This window comes from Pempheris klunzingeri, chromosome 3 (assembly GCF_042242105.1).
Source record: "Pempheris klunzingeri isolate RE-2024b chromosome 3, fPemKlu1.hap1, whole genome shotgun sequence".
Classification (NCBI taxonomy): Eukaryota; Metazoa; Chordata; class Actinopteri; order Acropomatiformes; family Pempheridae; genus Pempheris; species Pempheris klunzingeri.
In genome coordinates, this window is record NC_092014.1 from 6,314,336 (window position 1) to 6,328,914 (window position 14,579).

Genomic DNA, 14,579 nt, shown 5'->3' on the forward strand with positions numbered 1-14,579 from the left:
CAGTTTTAATAGTGTCTGTTTGTTCAGAATCTCAAGTATCAGACAAGTGGTGTGGGTTGATAAAACAGTCGGAGTGTCAGAAATGCACATTTGAAGTATACAAAGAATTGAAGTAAACAGATGCAGGTTTTTGGGTAAACAATTTCAGATTCCCTGAAAAGGGAAAATGAATACAACGCAGCGCTTTTCACAGTAAAGACCTACACATCCCAGATGTAATTCAGTCTTTTATAAGTGAAGTTGCCGCTTGACAGTCTCTCTCATCTCAAAAATAACTTTTCCCTTTATGCATATGTGATCTCGGGGGTGAGGACTCTGCCTTCGCCACCAAAACACGCTGAGGCTCAACTAAAAACATTTCATTTTCATCTGTGCTTCTTACTTTCCTCCTGTGAAGAAAGTGCTGATTTCACCTTTCACTCAGTGAAGCAGGCCCTGTGGCTCAGGTTAGAGAGTCAGGCTGTTGTGGGGTGATCTCCACGGGTTCCAGTTTATCCGAGAGGACACAAAGAATCTTGTCAAACTTCTCGTAGCGTTCCTTTCTGTCAGCTGCTGCCCCCGACTGACCCCAGAACAGCCGCAGGGCGAACTCTGTCCGGAAAGCCTCCAGCAGCTCGGGGATGGGCTCCCAGTCTCCTGCACATGCAGAGTGATGGACATTTATTCAGATGTGAAACCACAAATTATACATCAGTTTCACAATGTATAGCGTCTTTGAGTAGAATTTTTTCTTTTTTCTTTTTAACTTCTGCTACCTTACAATAGGCCTCATACGAACAGATTCATTTTCAAGGGGCATGTACGAATGATTTCAGAGAATTTGTTGCATTTGCTAATTGTCTTGCACTTTCCCAGTGACTTAACAAACTTAACTCTCAGTGGCCCGGACCTGTCGTATAAGTACTGAACAGAAAGTCTGCCTTTGTCGACAGCAGGGAAAACCCTAATTACAGTGCGATGCCTCAAATCTGAATGAAACTGTTACAGAAATCAACTAGTCACTAAGTGACTATAAATAATGTACAAGACACTATATTTAACTAAAGTAAACTCATTATTCTGGTCACCATATCATTGGGTTGCTGTTTTCTTTTTCAATTTTATTGACATATTTTTGCGTGGCAACTCCTCCTTTTAACACAAAAAGTAAAGCATCGCTAGCTGTAAAATCTCTCATCAATCTCTGTGACAATCACATCCTCTTGATGTTGAAACAAAACAATGATCCAATGATCAAAATTTCCTAATGCACTCACTCTCCTCATGACCAGGTGACACTCAGCAGTTCAGAGAGTTTTAGGATAAGAATACAGTAATATTCTTTGTCTGTAACCGTGTCTACACAAAGAGGCCATTACTGTACGTGCATGTGTGTACCTGTGAGCAGAGAGTGTGCGTGCTGCTGATAATCTTGTGCATGTAGCGCAGCACTGCGAGCAGATTGGAGGACATCGTAGAGAAGCTGACAGCCTCGCTCACTGTTCTCCACCGGGTCCTCACCCTCCATCACCATCACCAGAGGAACCAGGTGTGGCACAGCTATGGGGCCGTGGACTTCAGAGTCTAAAGAAGAACATATGAACACAGAGAACACATAAGACTCAACTCAATACATTACTACTGGGTTATAGTGCTATTTATGTAGCACCTGTTTTAACCTGCCTGGAGTAACAGGTGTTTTTACTAGTTAGTTAAAGGGGAAGTGTGCTGATTTTACGCAGGTTAACAGGTCTGTTTTGTGGCTCCAGAGGGAGCTGTGGGCAGTCTGATAAACTCTCAAGTGATGGGATCAATTTCAAATGCGGCTTTTTTCTCCCTCAGTCTGTTTAATCTTACACTGGATACAAACAAAACAAAATGACCACAGCTGCTATCAGTAGTTCTGTTCATCAATTCTTTCTACACCTCAATAGCTGATGTCAGCACTTCCATCTAATTGGATTAGAGGCTACACCTCCAATTTATAATAGCATCTGGGTTTGAAAAGTGGCACTGAATAGAAGTATCTGCCAGATAAATGTACTGTAATGTAACACCCACTTACTGTCGCCCTCGTTCAGCAAGTTCATGAAGGGTTTGAGTTTCTTTTCATATAAAACTGCAGTCTCTGTGTGGTTCCTCCTCAGCGCTCGCCATGTCATCTCCAGTCGCATTATCTGCATGTGTCCGAGGACATAACATACCGAGATGGTTGGAAAACTTGAACCAGCTTTCACTTCTCCTAAGTTTACATAGTGCAAGCACATTTTTGTCATAATTACACCACCTGAGGCATCTCCAGAGCCTTCATCACAGCTGAGAAGGAGTAGAGGTTGTGGGTGTTTTCTTTCAGGGCCTGAGCCAATAAGATTAATTTATGTAAAACTGCTGCCCTCTGGCTGACTGTCCCTGTGCAGCCCAGGATGTCCACTGCGACTCCCAGTGCTATAAGATGATGCCTTAAAAAAAACAAAGATTCATCGATTAGAGGTGTGTGTGTGTGTGTGTAAGTGTGCAGAAGAATAAAGCAGCTGGTGAGGGACAGTTTCCTCACTTACCACTAGTGGTATCCGGCCAGATAGAGTCAGAAAATATATAATTCAAGTCTTGAATCCATCTATTTCCATTTGTCTGTTTTTAAGTGTGTCAGCTTCATGTACCTTTCCAACAGATCCTGTCGTAACTGGCCTCCGTGTGGCAAAGTGACAAGCTCCAGCCCTGATCCAACTCCCATAAGCCTCTTTTGCTCATCAGTCACCCCAACGATGCGTGCTACCTGCAGTACCACAACAGAGACAAATCAATGGCCGATCAGGTTTAGAATCTAGTTCTCTGAGTGATTATTCAAGGTACTCTTAGTAAGTGGGAGTTTGGTTTGTAGAGTTTACTGAAAACACCACATACACAAGAACCCACAATTATCAAACTACCAACAATGATAACTTGGACTTACACAAAAGACAGAAGTAAAAATTCCTCACTTTAGCTCATTAAACACAAAATTAAAGCCATTTATCAAATTTTGTATGTATGATGTAACCAACTTAGAGACTTCTGGATTTTTAAAAGTAGGTTCTAGATAGCTGGAGAACAAATCAGATATTTGAGACAAATCAGTATCCAAGATATCTAAGCTAAAACTGCCCTATTCTAAATGATTTGTTGCTTTAGCTAACATATTATTCATCATATTTGCCAATTATTTGCATTTGATTTGAACATTTGATTGGCTGTTACCTTTATTTTGCATTTATGAATTGTGCAAATAAAAAGCAAATATTGATTCTGATTCTCTACTTGGCACAAAGGCAGATGATTGAGAGCTACCTGGCAGTCAACACTGAGCATGTGCAGAGCCATGGTCTCAGTGTTTGAGCGGTTGAAGAGCTCTTTGAGTGCCAGCAGGACGTTGGGCTCCAGAGGTCGGTTGTTCTCCGGCAGGAGCAGTGACTCAAACTGATCCACCTGGAAACACGAGTGCAATTCCACCTATGATGGTGTAAGAAGGATATCAACAACACAACATTAGTACACAACTGACCCTCTGTGCTGTTGCATACTGTATGAGGAGTTGTTAATTACTGAGGCCACTGAATATCTGGTGAAGCTGTTGCTTTCTAAATCATAAGAAAAACTTTAAAAAAGCACTTTTAAAACAGACAGCTGTTACAGGGCATCACTCTGACATCTGGTGGCTGACAATAAGTCAGTAATTCAGCCCTCACAGGTTAGAAACAACATGAGAATTGATAAATAGATTCTCTGAGGAATGTGTCAGATTGAACAAAAGTCATGGTCCATCTAGGAGCATGGAAAGTTTCCTTTTATGATGCTGAGGTTGCAGATACACAGGGGAGCTCAGATTGCTACACACATTTACAAGATTATAATCCTGATCAAGTTCTCTTAATCACCACCTTTAAAGTTGTGGGATTTTAGGATAATTATTACATTCCTGTAAATCACCTCACACTATTTTAGGATGGTATAGATAGCTTAACTATTTGGTCTGTAAAACATCAAAACATTTTCGATAATGTCCATCAAAATTATTTTGGAAGCCAGCACGTCATCTTGAAAATGCCATTTTTGTCCAACCAACAGCCCAAAACCAATCAGAAATCGAATTTACTGTGAAATACGAAAACCAGCAAACAGTCACATTTGAGGGGTTGGAACTACAGAATTTTTGCCATTTTTAGAAAAGACTTTTTTATTTGCTGAATAATTCTTTGTTGACTCACTAATCACCTAATGATTTCATTTTAATTGCAATTTGATATGAAAATTCCTCGCTACTTTGCATGGCAACAGTACACACCTTTGACAAAAATGAGAGTCTGCTTTTTATATTAGAAGGAAATGAATGGAAAACAATGGCTGCCTGAAACAGTAGGAAAGGAACATCTGAAAAGCTACAATTGTGATGCATGTATTTAAAAACTGTACAGTGGACATGGTTTGTCATTAAGGAGCTAATACTTGCAAGAAACCAGAAATAAATGTGAAAACTATAAACTGTGAAAAAAAAAATAAATAAAAATGTATACAAACATGAGGCTTTTCAAAATGCCAGTCTTCCACTTCCTCTGCTGTCTTCATATGACGTTCTTTGCCAGGCAGCAGCGGTAATGGCGCTTCGTTCTCCTGTGCTTCCAGAAAGCCAAAGGAAGTCTCTGTGAGGCGAGCGCGGCTCTGCCACTTCTCCTCTGCACGCAGTCGGTCCACGTGACCCTTCCGCTGTTGTGGCACCTGTGCAGCAAGTGGACACAAACTCTCCATAGAGGATGTACAGAAAAACAGATGACAAAAAAAAACATGATCAAATGAGCAGGGGGTTCTTTACCTGGACGACCAGCTCATCGTAGAAAGAAGAGGGGTCAACGTCCCGGTCTGTGGGTGGCGGAGGGATGGCGTTGGGGAAGACAGCAGAGACCCTGAGAGGTTTAGGAGGAGCTCTGGGGTGCAGCTGTCCATCCGAACCTCTCAGAGTTACACCACCACCTGCAAGGACGGGAGAAGGAGTCAACTGTGGTACTTGAACCCTTAAGCTGCCTGCTCAATCACACTCACAAGTTGAGACAAACTTTTTAGTGGAGAATAAAAAGTCCTTTCAGGTTGCAAGAACCTACAAATTCACAGAACAAAAATGAGAACGTGGCAGTATCCTAAGTGGTAGCTACGGCCTTGTGTAGCACTCTTCATACTAGAACTGACACTGCTGATGTGTCACTCTGAACAAGGTTGAGGAGTTTGTAGTGCATGAAATCATGGCAAACCCGCTATTTGAGAGTTTCTGAGAGTTTTACTAGTTTTAAGTGAACAACTACATTTAAATAAGCAGCAAATAAAAGTTCTCCGTGTGCCTGGCAGGATGATTAATTTCAGAAGTATGCCTGAACTAAAACATACATGCATATGTCCCTGCAAACACACTGCATCCTGTGAAGGGATACTCAACAACATATCAACAGTAATCTTCCATTATGCATACTGCTCTGGTTTTGTGCTCAGCAAACAGGCCAAGTTATTTTTAAATGGGTATTCTGCCTTAGGTGTAATTGTGTATTGTGTCACAGCTGTTAAGTATTTTGTGGCGTTTTTTTCCTTTTTTTTTTTTATCTCACCATAAATAAAAAGCATTAAAATATCGTGCACATTACCTGGATGGGAGGGGCGTGTATGTCGTGGTCGGGGGCTCAGCAGGGGTTCACTGCCAGTGCGAAACACTGGGGAAATGGGCACGGGGCCAGTGTCCTCTGACTGAGTGTTCTGGGGGACGCCTGGAGTGACAACAGGAGGTTCGAAGATAAAGACCACAACGTCATAAGCATTCTGTGTGTTCTGATGATGGCTTTGCTCTACGCTTCCTCTCAAATCAGCTCTGGAAATACATTATTGGCTGAGCATCAGGAGAGGAAGCTGCCTCCAAATGTCCACTAGTTGTAGTCTCTGTTGTGTAACAGTTCAGTTCAAATGTCCACAAACATAAATTAGAAATCTTCCAGCAGTCTGATCTTCAGCAGCCACATATCCACTACAGAGTTGTTTTGCTGGTATTTCTGTGTTTTAGCATATTGAAAACAACTTTGAAGGTCATTTATAAGAAATGAAGAAACAGATCTTTTGACGGTACTCACATCATGAACTATTAATTTTGCATCAACTATCAGTAAACATTAGAACTTATGTACATTTACAAGTGAAATACACACTTCAGAGATAAAACTAAAACCTAAGATATAGGATTGGAAACACCACCACATGAGCCACAAGCAACACTCTACTCATGCGTCTCTTGGACAGATGAATGACAGTGGCTTGTCTCCAGAAGCTGTGACAGAGCTGCATCCAGTGGACATCAGGGCTGAGTGATGGCAGCCACATGTATGTAGAGGCTGCATGTGTATGATAATATACCAGTTCGTAGGTTGCTGTCAGATTGTGCAGACTGAAGTGAAGGCCTCCGTCCCAAATTCTCCAAGTTGGCAGGCTGACTTCCACTCCTGCCACGCATAAAACAAAGCTCATGAGAATATTTACCTGGATTTGTGTACATGGAGTATGTTTCTACACTACATTTCAACAGACTTCATCCCACCTTAGGAGTGGATTGATGACCTGCAGTGTGTCGGAGTGTGCAGAGCAAAAGCTGCGTCTTTTGTTGGCTTCATTGTGTTTTTCTCCAACTGCACCTCTACTGCTGTTGCTGCTTTTGGGTGTTGCATGTCGCTCTGTGATGACACGCAGAGGAAGCGTCCGTGTGATTGGGTGAAAGATCACAGCGCCTGAGGCCTGGGAGATGGGCCGACGCCCGCCCACATAGAATCGGATGAGAGCAGGAACATTGTCAAAGCGATCCTCCTCAAACTGGAACAGCTCCCGAGAGTATCCCTGTCGTACAGATGGAGGCACACACATAATATAGCAAGCAGAGCCTTTAAAGGGATCGTCCAAGAAAAATCTACTTTTTCACAAACAAATACTCATTCCCAAGTGACTGGGAAGGTAACTAGTGTAGCTTGCAGCATTGTGGAGGTCAGTTTGGTCTCATAGCAGTTACAATGCAGTTACAGCTAAATTTTAAAATAAGGAAGCAAAAGTCCATTAAAAAAAAAGGTCAAACCACTTTAGCAGCACAATCAGCTTCTCTGCTAATGATCTGCATGCTCATTATGTTTGAAACAATCGGCACTTTGTCAATTAATTGGGAAATATTTCTGGCATTATGTTTTTTTTGTATTGACTCCGGGTTGTGTCCCCAACTTATTGTTGTAGCTGCTGTGGATCAAAGCTAATTATAGCTGCCAAGATTGTTTCTGGTTTGATGGTCTGCACAGAAAATGTACTAAAAACAGACATATTAACAATTAGTTGATTATTCCCATCCTGCTACACATGGACACACACATCATAGACGCACCTTTTTGGGACGAAGAATCACTCGTATGATCTTAAAGTGCATGGGGCCGTTCATCCAAAAGCAGCTCAAAACATAGCTACCGGGGGCAGAGCTTGAGTCTCGGACCAGGAAGTCTCCGTCCCTCTCAAACAGAGACTCTGCAGCCTGGAGACAAGTCAGCAGGTTAACTGGGTTTGATGGGCATGGAGGTTCACATGGAAATGGGAATTACTTGTATTTGCCATCTTACTGAGAGTTTGTTAGGTACAGATATCTAAAATGAAGGTGTTTCTAATGTTCATACTGTTGAATCAATACCTCTTTTAAAATGTTTCAACCAAAACACACATTATAATCTTCATAAAAATTGATTTATTGGAGGACTGTTATATCAGACTGCATTAGCTTTAGCTAGGTGCACTTAATAAAATGGCAACTGATGTAAGAAACTTGGGCCACCAGGTGGTTTAGTATAAATACTGGAAACACCTAGTTTGGGTCTTTAGCTTTGCTTAGCTTTATGCTAAGCTAAGCTAAGCTAAGCTAACCACCTGGTGGCTACATCATATTCAGTCACTGAGACATGAGACTGGAGTTGATCTCATCTATTTCTTAACAAAACAAAGCAAATAAGCACATTTGCCATCTAACAGTCAATCTATTCATTTAAATTGTGTGTATAGAATTTTTTATGTCTAAATACAGTGACAATAGTATGGTCCATTGAGCACCTCTCGGCTCAGCGGTCCATGGTACCATGCATGGCCCCTTGGGTCATCGGTGCTGAGCTTCAACTCCTCCTCCAGCTCCTTCTTCAATGACTCCATCTCTCTCCGACCACCAAATAACTACAACACACAGAGCAGAAGCACAGCAGAGACCAGAGTTACCCTGCATGTTTTCTATGCTCACCTATTCTATGTCAGATGGTTTGAAGGAAAATATGTAGAAAAAAATAGGCAGCTAGAAAGAGCAACTGAGAGAGACAAAGAGGGCGTTTGCTTAACCTCTTACCTTCAGCTGGCTAAAGTATGCGCTGACACTCCTCCTCTTGCTGAAAAACAGGAGAGAAGAGGTGATTTGGCCGCTACTAAACTCACCCCAGGGAGCCACAGATGATGGTGCCATGTTTTTCCTTTGAACATGAACAGTACAAGGATTGAAGGCCACTGCCAAGGTCTGGGCCAGTCATTAACGCCACATAAACTGAGGGACTTTTAATAGCCTGCCTGTTTTTCCTCCTTCCTTCCTCCCCAAGCTTCCACCTTCCTGCCTCTGTAAATACAAGACTCACAGATGGACAGGTCAGAGAACTCACAGCAGGGCTTAACTAGATAACTCCTAACCATCTAATGAACTATTACTCAGTCTAGTAAATCTGCATCTATGTCTCTGTGTGTGTGAACCTGCGTAAACAACGTGGTACAAGTCATGAGCTTACAGATTTTTGGAGGGATGTGTTCAAACAATGGTGTGGGGTGTCCTTGTTTACCCCATTTGACCCTGAGTATAACTTGCACACAACAAATACACCACATGGCTTACAATTCAATTCATAACCACTCCTGCCATTATTACACAAACTGGGTCATACCAGTAATTTATAAATCGAACCACTCCCCAGACAAAAGTCAAGTCAAAACAAATGCCTAAACTTTTTTTAAATCATGCACACCTTTCATATTTTACTTATTGAGTTTGCTGATCATTTTTATTTTCTGCAAGGTTTAGAGAAGTTCTTTCAAGGGTATCTGGATAACAACAAAGGCCTATGACAGCGTTTCCCAATCCTGGTCCTGAAGCCCCACTGCCCTGCATATTTTAAATGTTTCCCTGCTCCAACACACCTGATTCAAATGAATGTGTTGTTTTCAGGCTTCTGTGGAAAATGATGACAAGCTGATCATTTGAATCAGGTGTGTTGGACCAGAGAAACATCTAAAAAATGCAGGGCAGTGGGCCTCCAGGGCCAGGATTGGGAAACACTGGCTAACACACTAGTTGTGCTTAGTTTATGCCTTTAAACAAAAACACAACTAAACAAAAATTAATGAAAATAATATATATATATATATATATATATATATATATATATAATAAATAGTTTGAAAATAATAATCTGAATCTGCCTTTTTTCCTATGACTAGTACCCGATTTCACAATTCTTTTCAGCAACCTTCCAAGGAAGTTATGAAAGTAATTTTGTTGACTAAATGCTATTTCATAGGTCTGTCTAAGCTGCCAGTAATACATTTCTAGTGGAAAAATGCTACATGTTTTATCGCAAACTCTCCAAGTACAGAAGTCAGTCTAAAAAATACCTAACACTTCTATGTTTTAACTGTAGATTATATAAAGCCATCCGAGGTTAAAACCTCCCAGACAAAAATAACAAGCACATGACCTCGGTGGCACTGTAGCTCCGGCTGTGCCCACTGACCTTCTGCATTACTGACTAATCTGCCAACTGTTTTCAAAATTAATTGTTAGGTCTGTAAAATCTCAAAATAGTGAAAAATGGCCATCATAATTTCATAAAACCCAAGGTGGCGTCTTGAATTTGTTATGTTATGTCTGACAGTCTGAAACCCAAACATATGCTATCTCAAACAATGCAAAACAGTAAACTCTCACGACTGGCAAGCTGGACCTGGGATAGGTTTGGCATGTTATCATTAGCTGCTGATGGATTCTGTTTAATGGCTAATGAATTAATCAACTAATCATTTCAGCTCTGCACTAATATTTTACACTTGTGTATTGTTCTCATTTAACTAACCAAACCCATCTAAAATGTCACCATCTAGAAAAGTGGTCTATAAATAATGTATTATCATTACTATCATTATCATTAAGTGTCTTGCACTATACTCAGGTGGGTTCCCTAGTTTACTTTATTACCTAAATGGGGTGGATAAAATATTTGTAAACCTTGTTAACCTTTTAAAAACTGTTTTTAACAAAAACTCTGCATTGAGCCCTCATAAATAAGCATTAAGGCCTGTTGTGTCTGACTGAATTATCTAGATGTACCAAATATAATGGCAATTGTATGGTCACAATTAAAGAACACACACAGCAGCAAGAACATACACATCAATCCACAGACATCCTGTTAAATCACAGTTTTAAGGGTTTTTTTTAAATGAGGTAAGAAGGTGTAACATCCTGTTTGAGGGGCGTTGGCCCAGGTGACAGACCTGAAACACCTGTGCACACTAATGGAGAGCCACTATTGAGAAATGCAGCCGGACACCTCATAAAGAAACGCTTCAAACACTTAAATTCAGCTTCACCAACCAACTGGTTTTCATCTGAGTTAAATTTTACTTCACAACAAGCTAAAATTTGCTCCGACTTGGAGCGACGGCGGTTCCGAGTTGTGCAACAGGTAGTTAACACTAGCTGACGCGGCTACAGGTAGCACGAAGTTAACCAAACCACTGTTTGACTCTGTTTTTGGCCTAAAAAGCAGACAAAAATGTTTAACAGCTTGTGTAAGGACGAGAAATGAGTGTTAAGAGAGAAACGTTGCCGCACATCAGAGGTTCAACAAACGGTAAAAAAAAAAAAGTAATCGAACGTCTCGCGCTAATTAAAGAACTCTGAGCGTTGTTGACGTAGATTCGAACGGCAGCGGCCAACGGTCCTACCTGTCACTGCTCCTCACTGCCCGCTCCTCTTCCTCATGTTTTTACGGCTTGTGGTCCAAAGTTAAACCGCCACCAAAAAAAAAAACAAAACAGCTGAGGAGTCGTGCTCCTCAAGCCCTTCTCCGCTCCGGTCCCTCCTAGCCTGCCCCCCCCCCGCTCCTCCTCCCTGCCCAGGAGTTTCGGACTTGTTTCCACAAGTTTTTCCAAAACCCCTCCTCTCCCCGCCCCGGGCCCCGGCGCTGAAACACCGCTATCTGCCCGGCATTCCTCGGATACCTACACAAGCCAAGGTAACACATCACCTGGCTACAGTTACTGTTAGACTGTAGGTGCATGTACGGACGGTAAATCCCACATATGCTACTGATTTAGTCTCTTAAAATGTTCCCATGTCGACCTGACTGACTTTTTTTATTTCACAAACTGTCATTCCACCACAGAGGCTGTTCTCGGGTCATAAAAGAACTAGTCCACGACAGCCACACAAATTCTCAAATGAATCTTTAAATAACCAATAATTGTCGGTTAAATTCTACTTATAGATATGTTCTCTGATGTTAACTAGTTTAAAAAGCCGCTAGTGCCTGAGATTTTGTGACAGCGCATTAATATCTATCTGTTGTGCGGTCAAGTGTGTTAATCAGATGTCTCACCTGATGTCGAGCGTGTGTCAGCCAATCAGAGCAGAGGACCGGAACTATCTGCTTCGTTGAGACCCAAATGTTTGGTTTACAACCTCTTGAGCAGCCTGAGGTTTAAGACTGCTGAGCAGAGATGTGCCTGAACTTGACAGCCTCCATTTATACACTTACAGCACTTGTCAGATGTTACATTTAAAGAAAAAAACTAGAATATCCCATGTGTATTTCTCCTGGGATACAAGTCACTGATACCTGAAAGGAAACAAGCTAACAAGATATAAAGGGCTGGTTCACCTAAATTGCAAAAATCAAACAGCATTGTGTCACTATAATGTCTAATAATACAACTGCACACATGGGCTTCAGTAAAATCTGTTCTTTCTGCTTTTTGATGTTTTTGCATTTTTCCCTGCAGTATTTCATAGAGCTGTAAAGTGATTTCAGTGTTTACGAGATTGACAGAAAAATAATCAGCAATTATTAGATAATTATTTTTATAGGCTATGGCTGGAAACCAATAGAGGTAAGTGAGCACAGTTTTTCTAACTTCAGTGAACCGACTCTTTAAGAGTAAAGTATATTTTTTTAGATACATGTTACAATGGTGAGCCTTCAGATTTGTTGCAGCAGTGAGCAAGTAGCCATTACAAAAGGCAATGACTCATATGCATAATGGTTAAATGTGGAAAATCTTTAGGATTATTTTGGAGGGTTTGCGGCCACGAATGAGACCGTTCACATATATTATGGGATGCTAAACAGGAAGTAAAACTAACTTTGGATATAAAATTAAACTTCAACCCAGAGTTGAATCTCAGGCATTCAGTTATATCACATTTGTTGTTTTTTGAACAATGAAGAATGCAGAGATGTTTCTTTGCCAAATACAAATTACAGATTCATCCAAATTACAAAAAGAAATTTCTCACTTGGTTTGCGGTTTTCATGCCTCCTTACACCAGTGCCTCCATCCCAGTGAAATGCAGGTCAGTTAAATTCCATTTATGATGATGGCTGCACTGAATAGTCTTTTTTTTCAGGGCAATGCCAATGATTAATTGGGATAATCCACAAACCTTTTTGTCAACCATTTTCCCAGGGACTATTTCTTTAGTAGAAAGTAATTCCCATGAAAACTGAACAGTCAGGTCTGTAATTATCCAGATTTACTGGAACAGTGTTTCTGCAAAAACAACTTGCAGACACTCCCTTTGAATTGTGGTGGCAGCAGAAATCTCAGATTTATCCATTATCTATACCATTTATCCTTAAGGGTCGTGGGGGAGGGGGCGGGAGCCGAATCCTAGCTGACTTTGGGCAAGAGCACACCCTGGACTGGTCGCCAGTCAATCACAGGGCTGACGCATAGAGACAGACGACACGCTCACATTTACACCTACAGGCAACTTAAAGTCACCAATTAACCTAACAAAACAACAACTCAACAGTGGTGCCCTAGCACTATGGATAGAGTGAGCCTATTTTTGTGTTTTAGGTGAACTGGACCTTTAATGCTGGGAATTATCCTGCACTGAACAGTCTTCTCTGTAAAGACTCACAAACCCAGACGCCGGCATGTGTCACTCAGTCCTTGACTTCTCACTGGGAGGGAAGTGTGTCCAAAATATCAAAGTCCCAAGGTGTGTTGTTTATAATGTTAGTCATCAAAAAGCTGCCGGAGGCCTGGTCGATTAAAAGTAGGTGAAGTAATATCAAGATGTTATTTTATATCCATAAAGACTTTTCATTCATATGAGCTTTTCAGCCTGTTTATACACAGCTGGTTGATGTGTGCACCTACTTCACCATACACACACTCTGACATACATTTTATGAGGCACTAGTAAATTATTAGCCAAACATTAGTGTGGTACATGGTACGAGTGGACCTCTCAAACATGTCACTATCATGGACACACACACACACATACACCTGAAACACCCATTGTGGGTCAGCTTACCTGTGTTTGTCCTGACAGCGCTCTGTCTCGTTGATAGTGTTGTCCTCATTCAGGGGGCGGAGCTGGGAACAGGAGGCAGAAAGACGATGTTTCTTATCAGCACGATGGAGGCGGGGCAGGACACTCTGACGGAACAGATCCTTCCTCGGCTTCACCTGCAGCAAATGGTAGAAACCCAAACGAGCAGAGAGTCCTGCTGATCATATTGTCTCTGTTGTGAGGAGACATCTACTGCTCTGTGCAGTCACAGGTTTGTGATGCCGCAGTATGTAGTGCTCTCACCAGATCCATAGAGGATCCCAGGGAGTACTTTCGGCTCACCCTGCGCTCCACTCGCACACCTGGGGGGGACAAAAGAACATTTTAAATAGTTGTGTGCAAAATGCTCTTTAGCAGAGAATTAAAGAAGAGATGGTCTGTACCACTCTCATGCCTGGCTGTTAAATATGAAGCTGAAACAAATGAGATATAAAGTGTTGCTTAATTTATAAAGTATTATAAGGGCTTTAGAGGTTCTTTGTCACTTTCAAATAGAGCCAGACTAGCTGAATACCACTTGCTGCTGCTATGTTGAAAAACATGTTTTGGTATCTGTGTACAAAAATCAGACATTGTATTTGCACTTATGTCAATATATATGACATAGTGCAAATATATGCAAAGCCTTGTACAAAATAATCAAGCTGGTGTTAAGACTGTTATTGATTTATGTTGTGCTTTATTGTGCTGCATATTTAGCGCAACAGTTTTTCAATTTACACAGAACAATCAGTCTGGAGCTTTCTGGGCTCCTGAGGACTGGTTGTCTTCTTGAAAACATCTAATTAAAACATTTTTAGAATGAGTTATTGAATTAGAGCCCAGCTCCTGTGTGCATGTGTGTTTACACGTGACCCGTGAATTTCACCAGAGTGCGGGTCCAGTGTCTGTCGGTGTCTTGAAA

At 41.3% G+C, this 14,579-nt stretch overlaps 1 protein-coding gene across 3 annotated transcripts; it reads right to left on the reverse strand.

Moving 5' to 3' along the window:
• Window positions 1-214: 214 nt before the first annotated feature.
• Window positions 215-14,579, reverse strand: sh2d3a (SH2 domain containing 3A). Of its 3 annotated transcripts, XM_070854264.1 has the most exons (17): window positions 14,544-14,579; window positions 13,919-13,977; window positions 13,637-13,791; window positions 8,396-8,435; window positions 8,113-8,229; window positions 7,403-7,546; window positions 6,581-6,873; window positions 6,400-6,485; window positions 5,643-5,762; window positions 4,826-4,983; window positions 4,534-4,731; window positions 3,307-3,468; window positions 2,640-2,755; window positions 2,267-2,438; window positions 2,045-2,156; window positions 1,378-1,563; window positions 215-636 (listed from the first exon to the last, which is right to left on the reverse strand). In XM_070854264.1, the coding sequence occupies exons 2-17, from the start codon at window positions 13,925-13,927 to the stop codon at window positions 443-445; spliced, it is 2,262 nt and encodes a 753-aa protein (XP_070710365.1). In that variant the 5' UTR covers window positions 13,928-13,977; window positions 14,544-14,579; the 3' UTR covers window positions 215-442. The 3 variants fall into 3 exon arrangements, with proteins under 3 accessions (XP_070710365.1, XP_070710366.1, XP_070710367.1); XM_070854265.1 differs by lacking the exons at window positions 13,637-13,791; window positions 13,919-13,977; window positions 14,544-14,579 and adding an exon at window positions 11,035-11,162; XM_070854266.1 differs by lacking the exons at window positions 13,637-13,791; window positions 13,919-13,977; window positions 14,544-14,579 and adding an exon at window positions 11,002-11,033 and having other exon boundaries at window positions 8,396-8,431.

What these genes read in the sequence shown, in the direction of transcription:
- sh2d3a (XM_070854264.1), bottom strand. An exon ending in CGCTGTCAGGACAAACACAG is followed by an intron (nt 8,436 to 13,636) that starts GTAAGCTGACCC and finishes CCTGTTTTTCAG; the next exon opens with CAAGAGGAGGAGTGTCAGCG. An exon ending in ACGATGAGCTGGTCGTCCAG is followed by an intron (nt 4,732 to 4,825) that starts GTAAAGAACCCC and finishes CTTGCTGCACAG; the next exon opens with GTGCCACAACAGCGGAAGGG.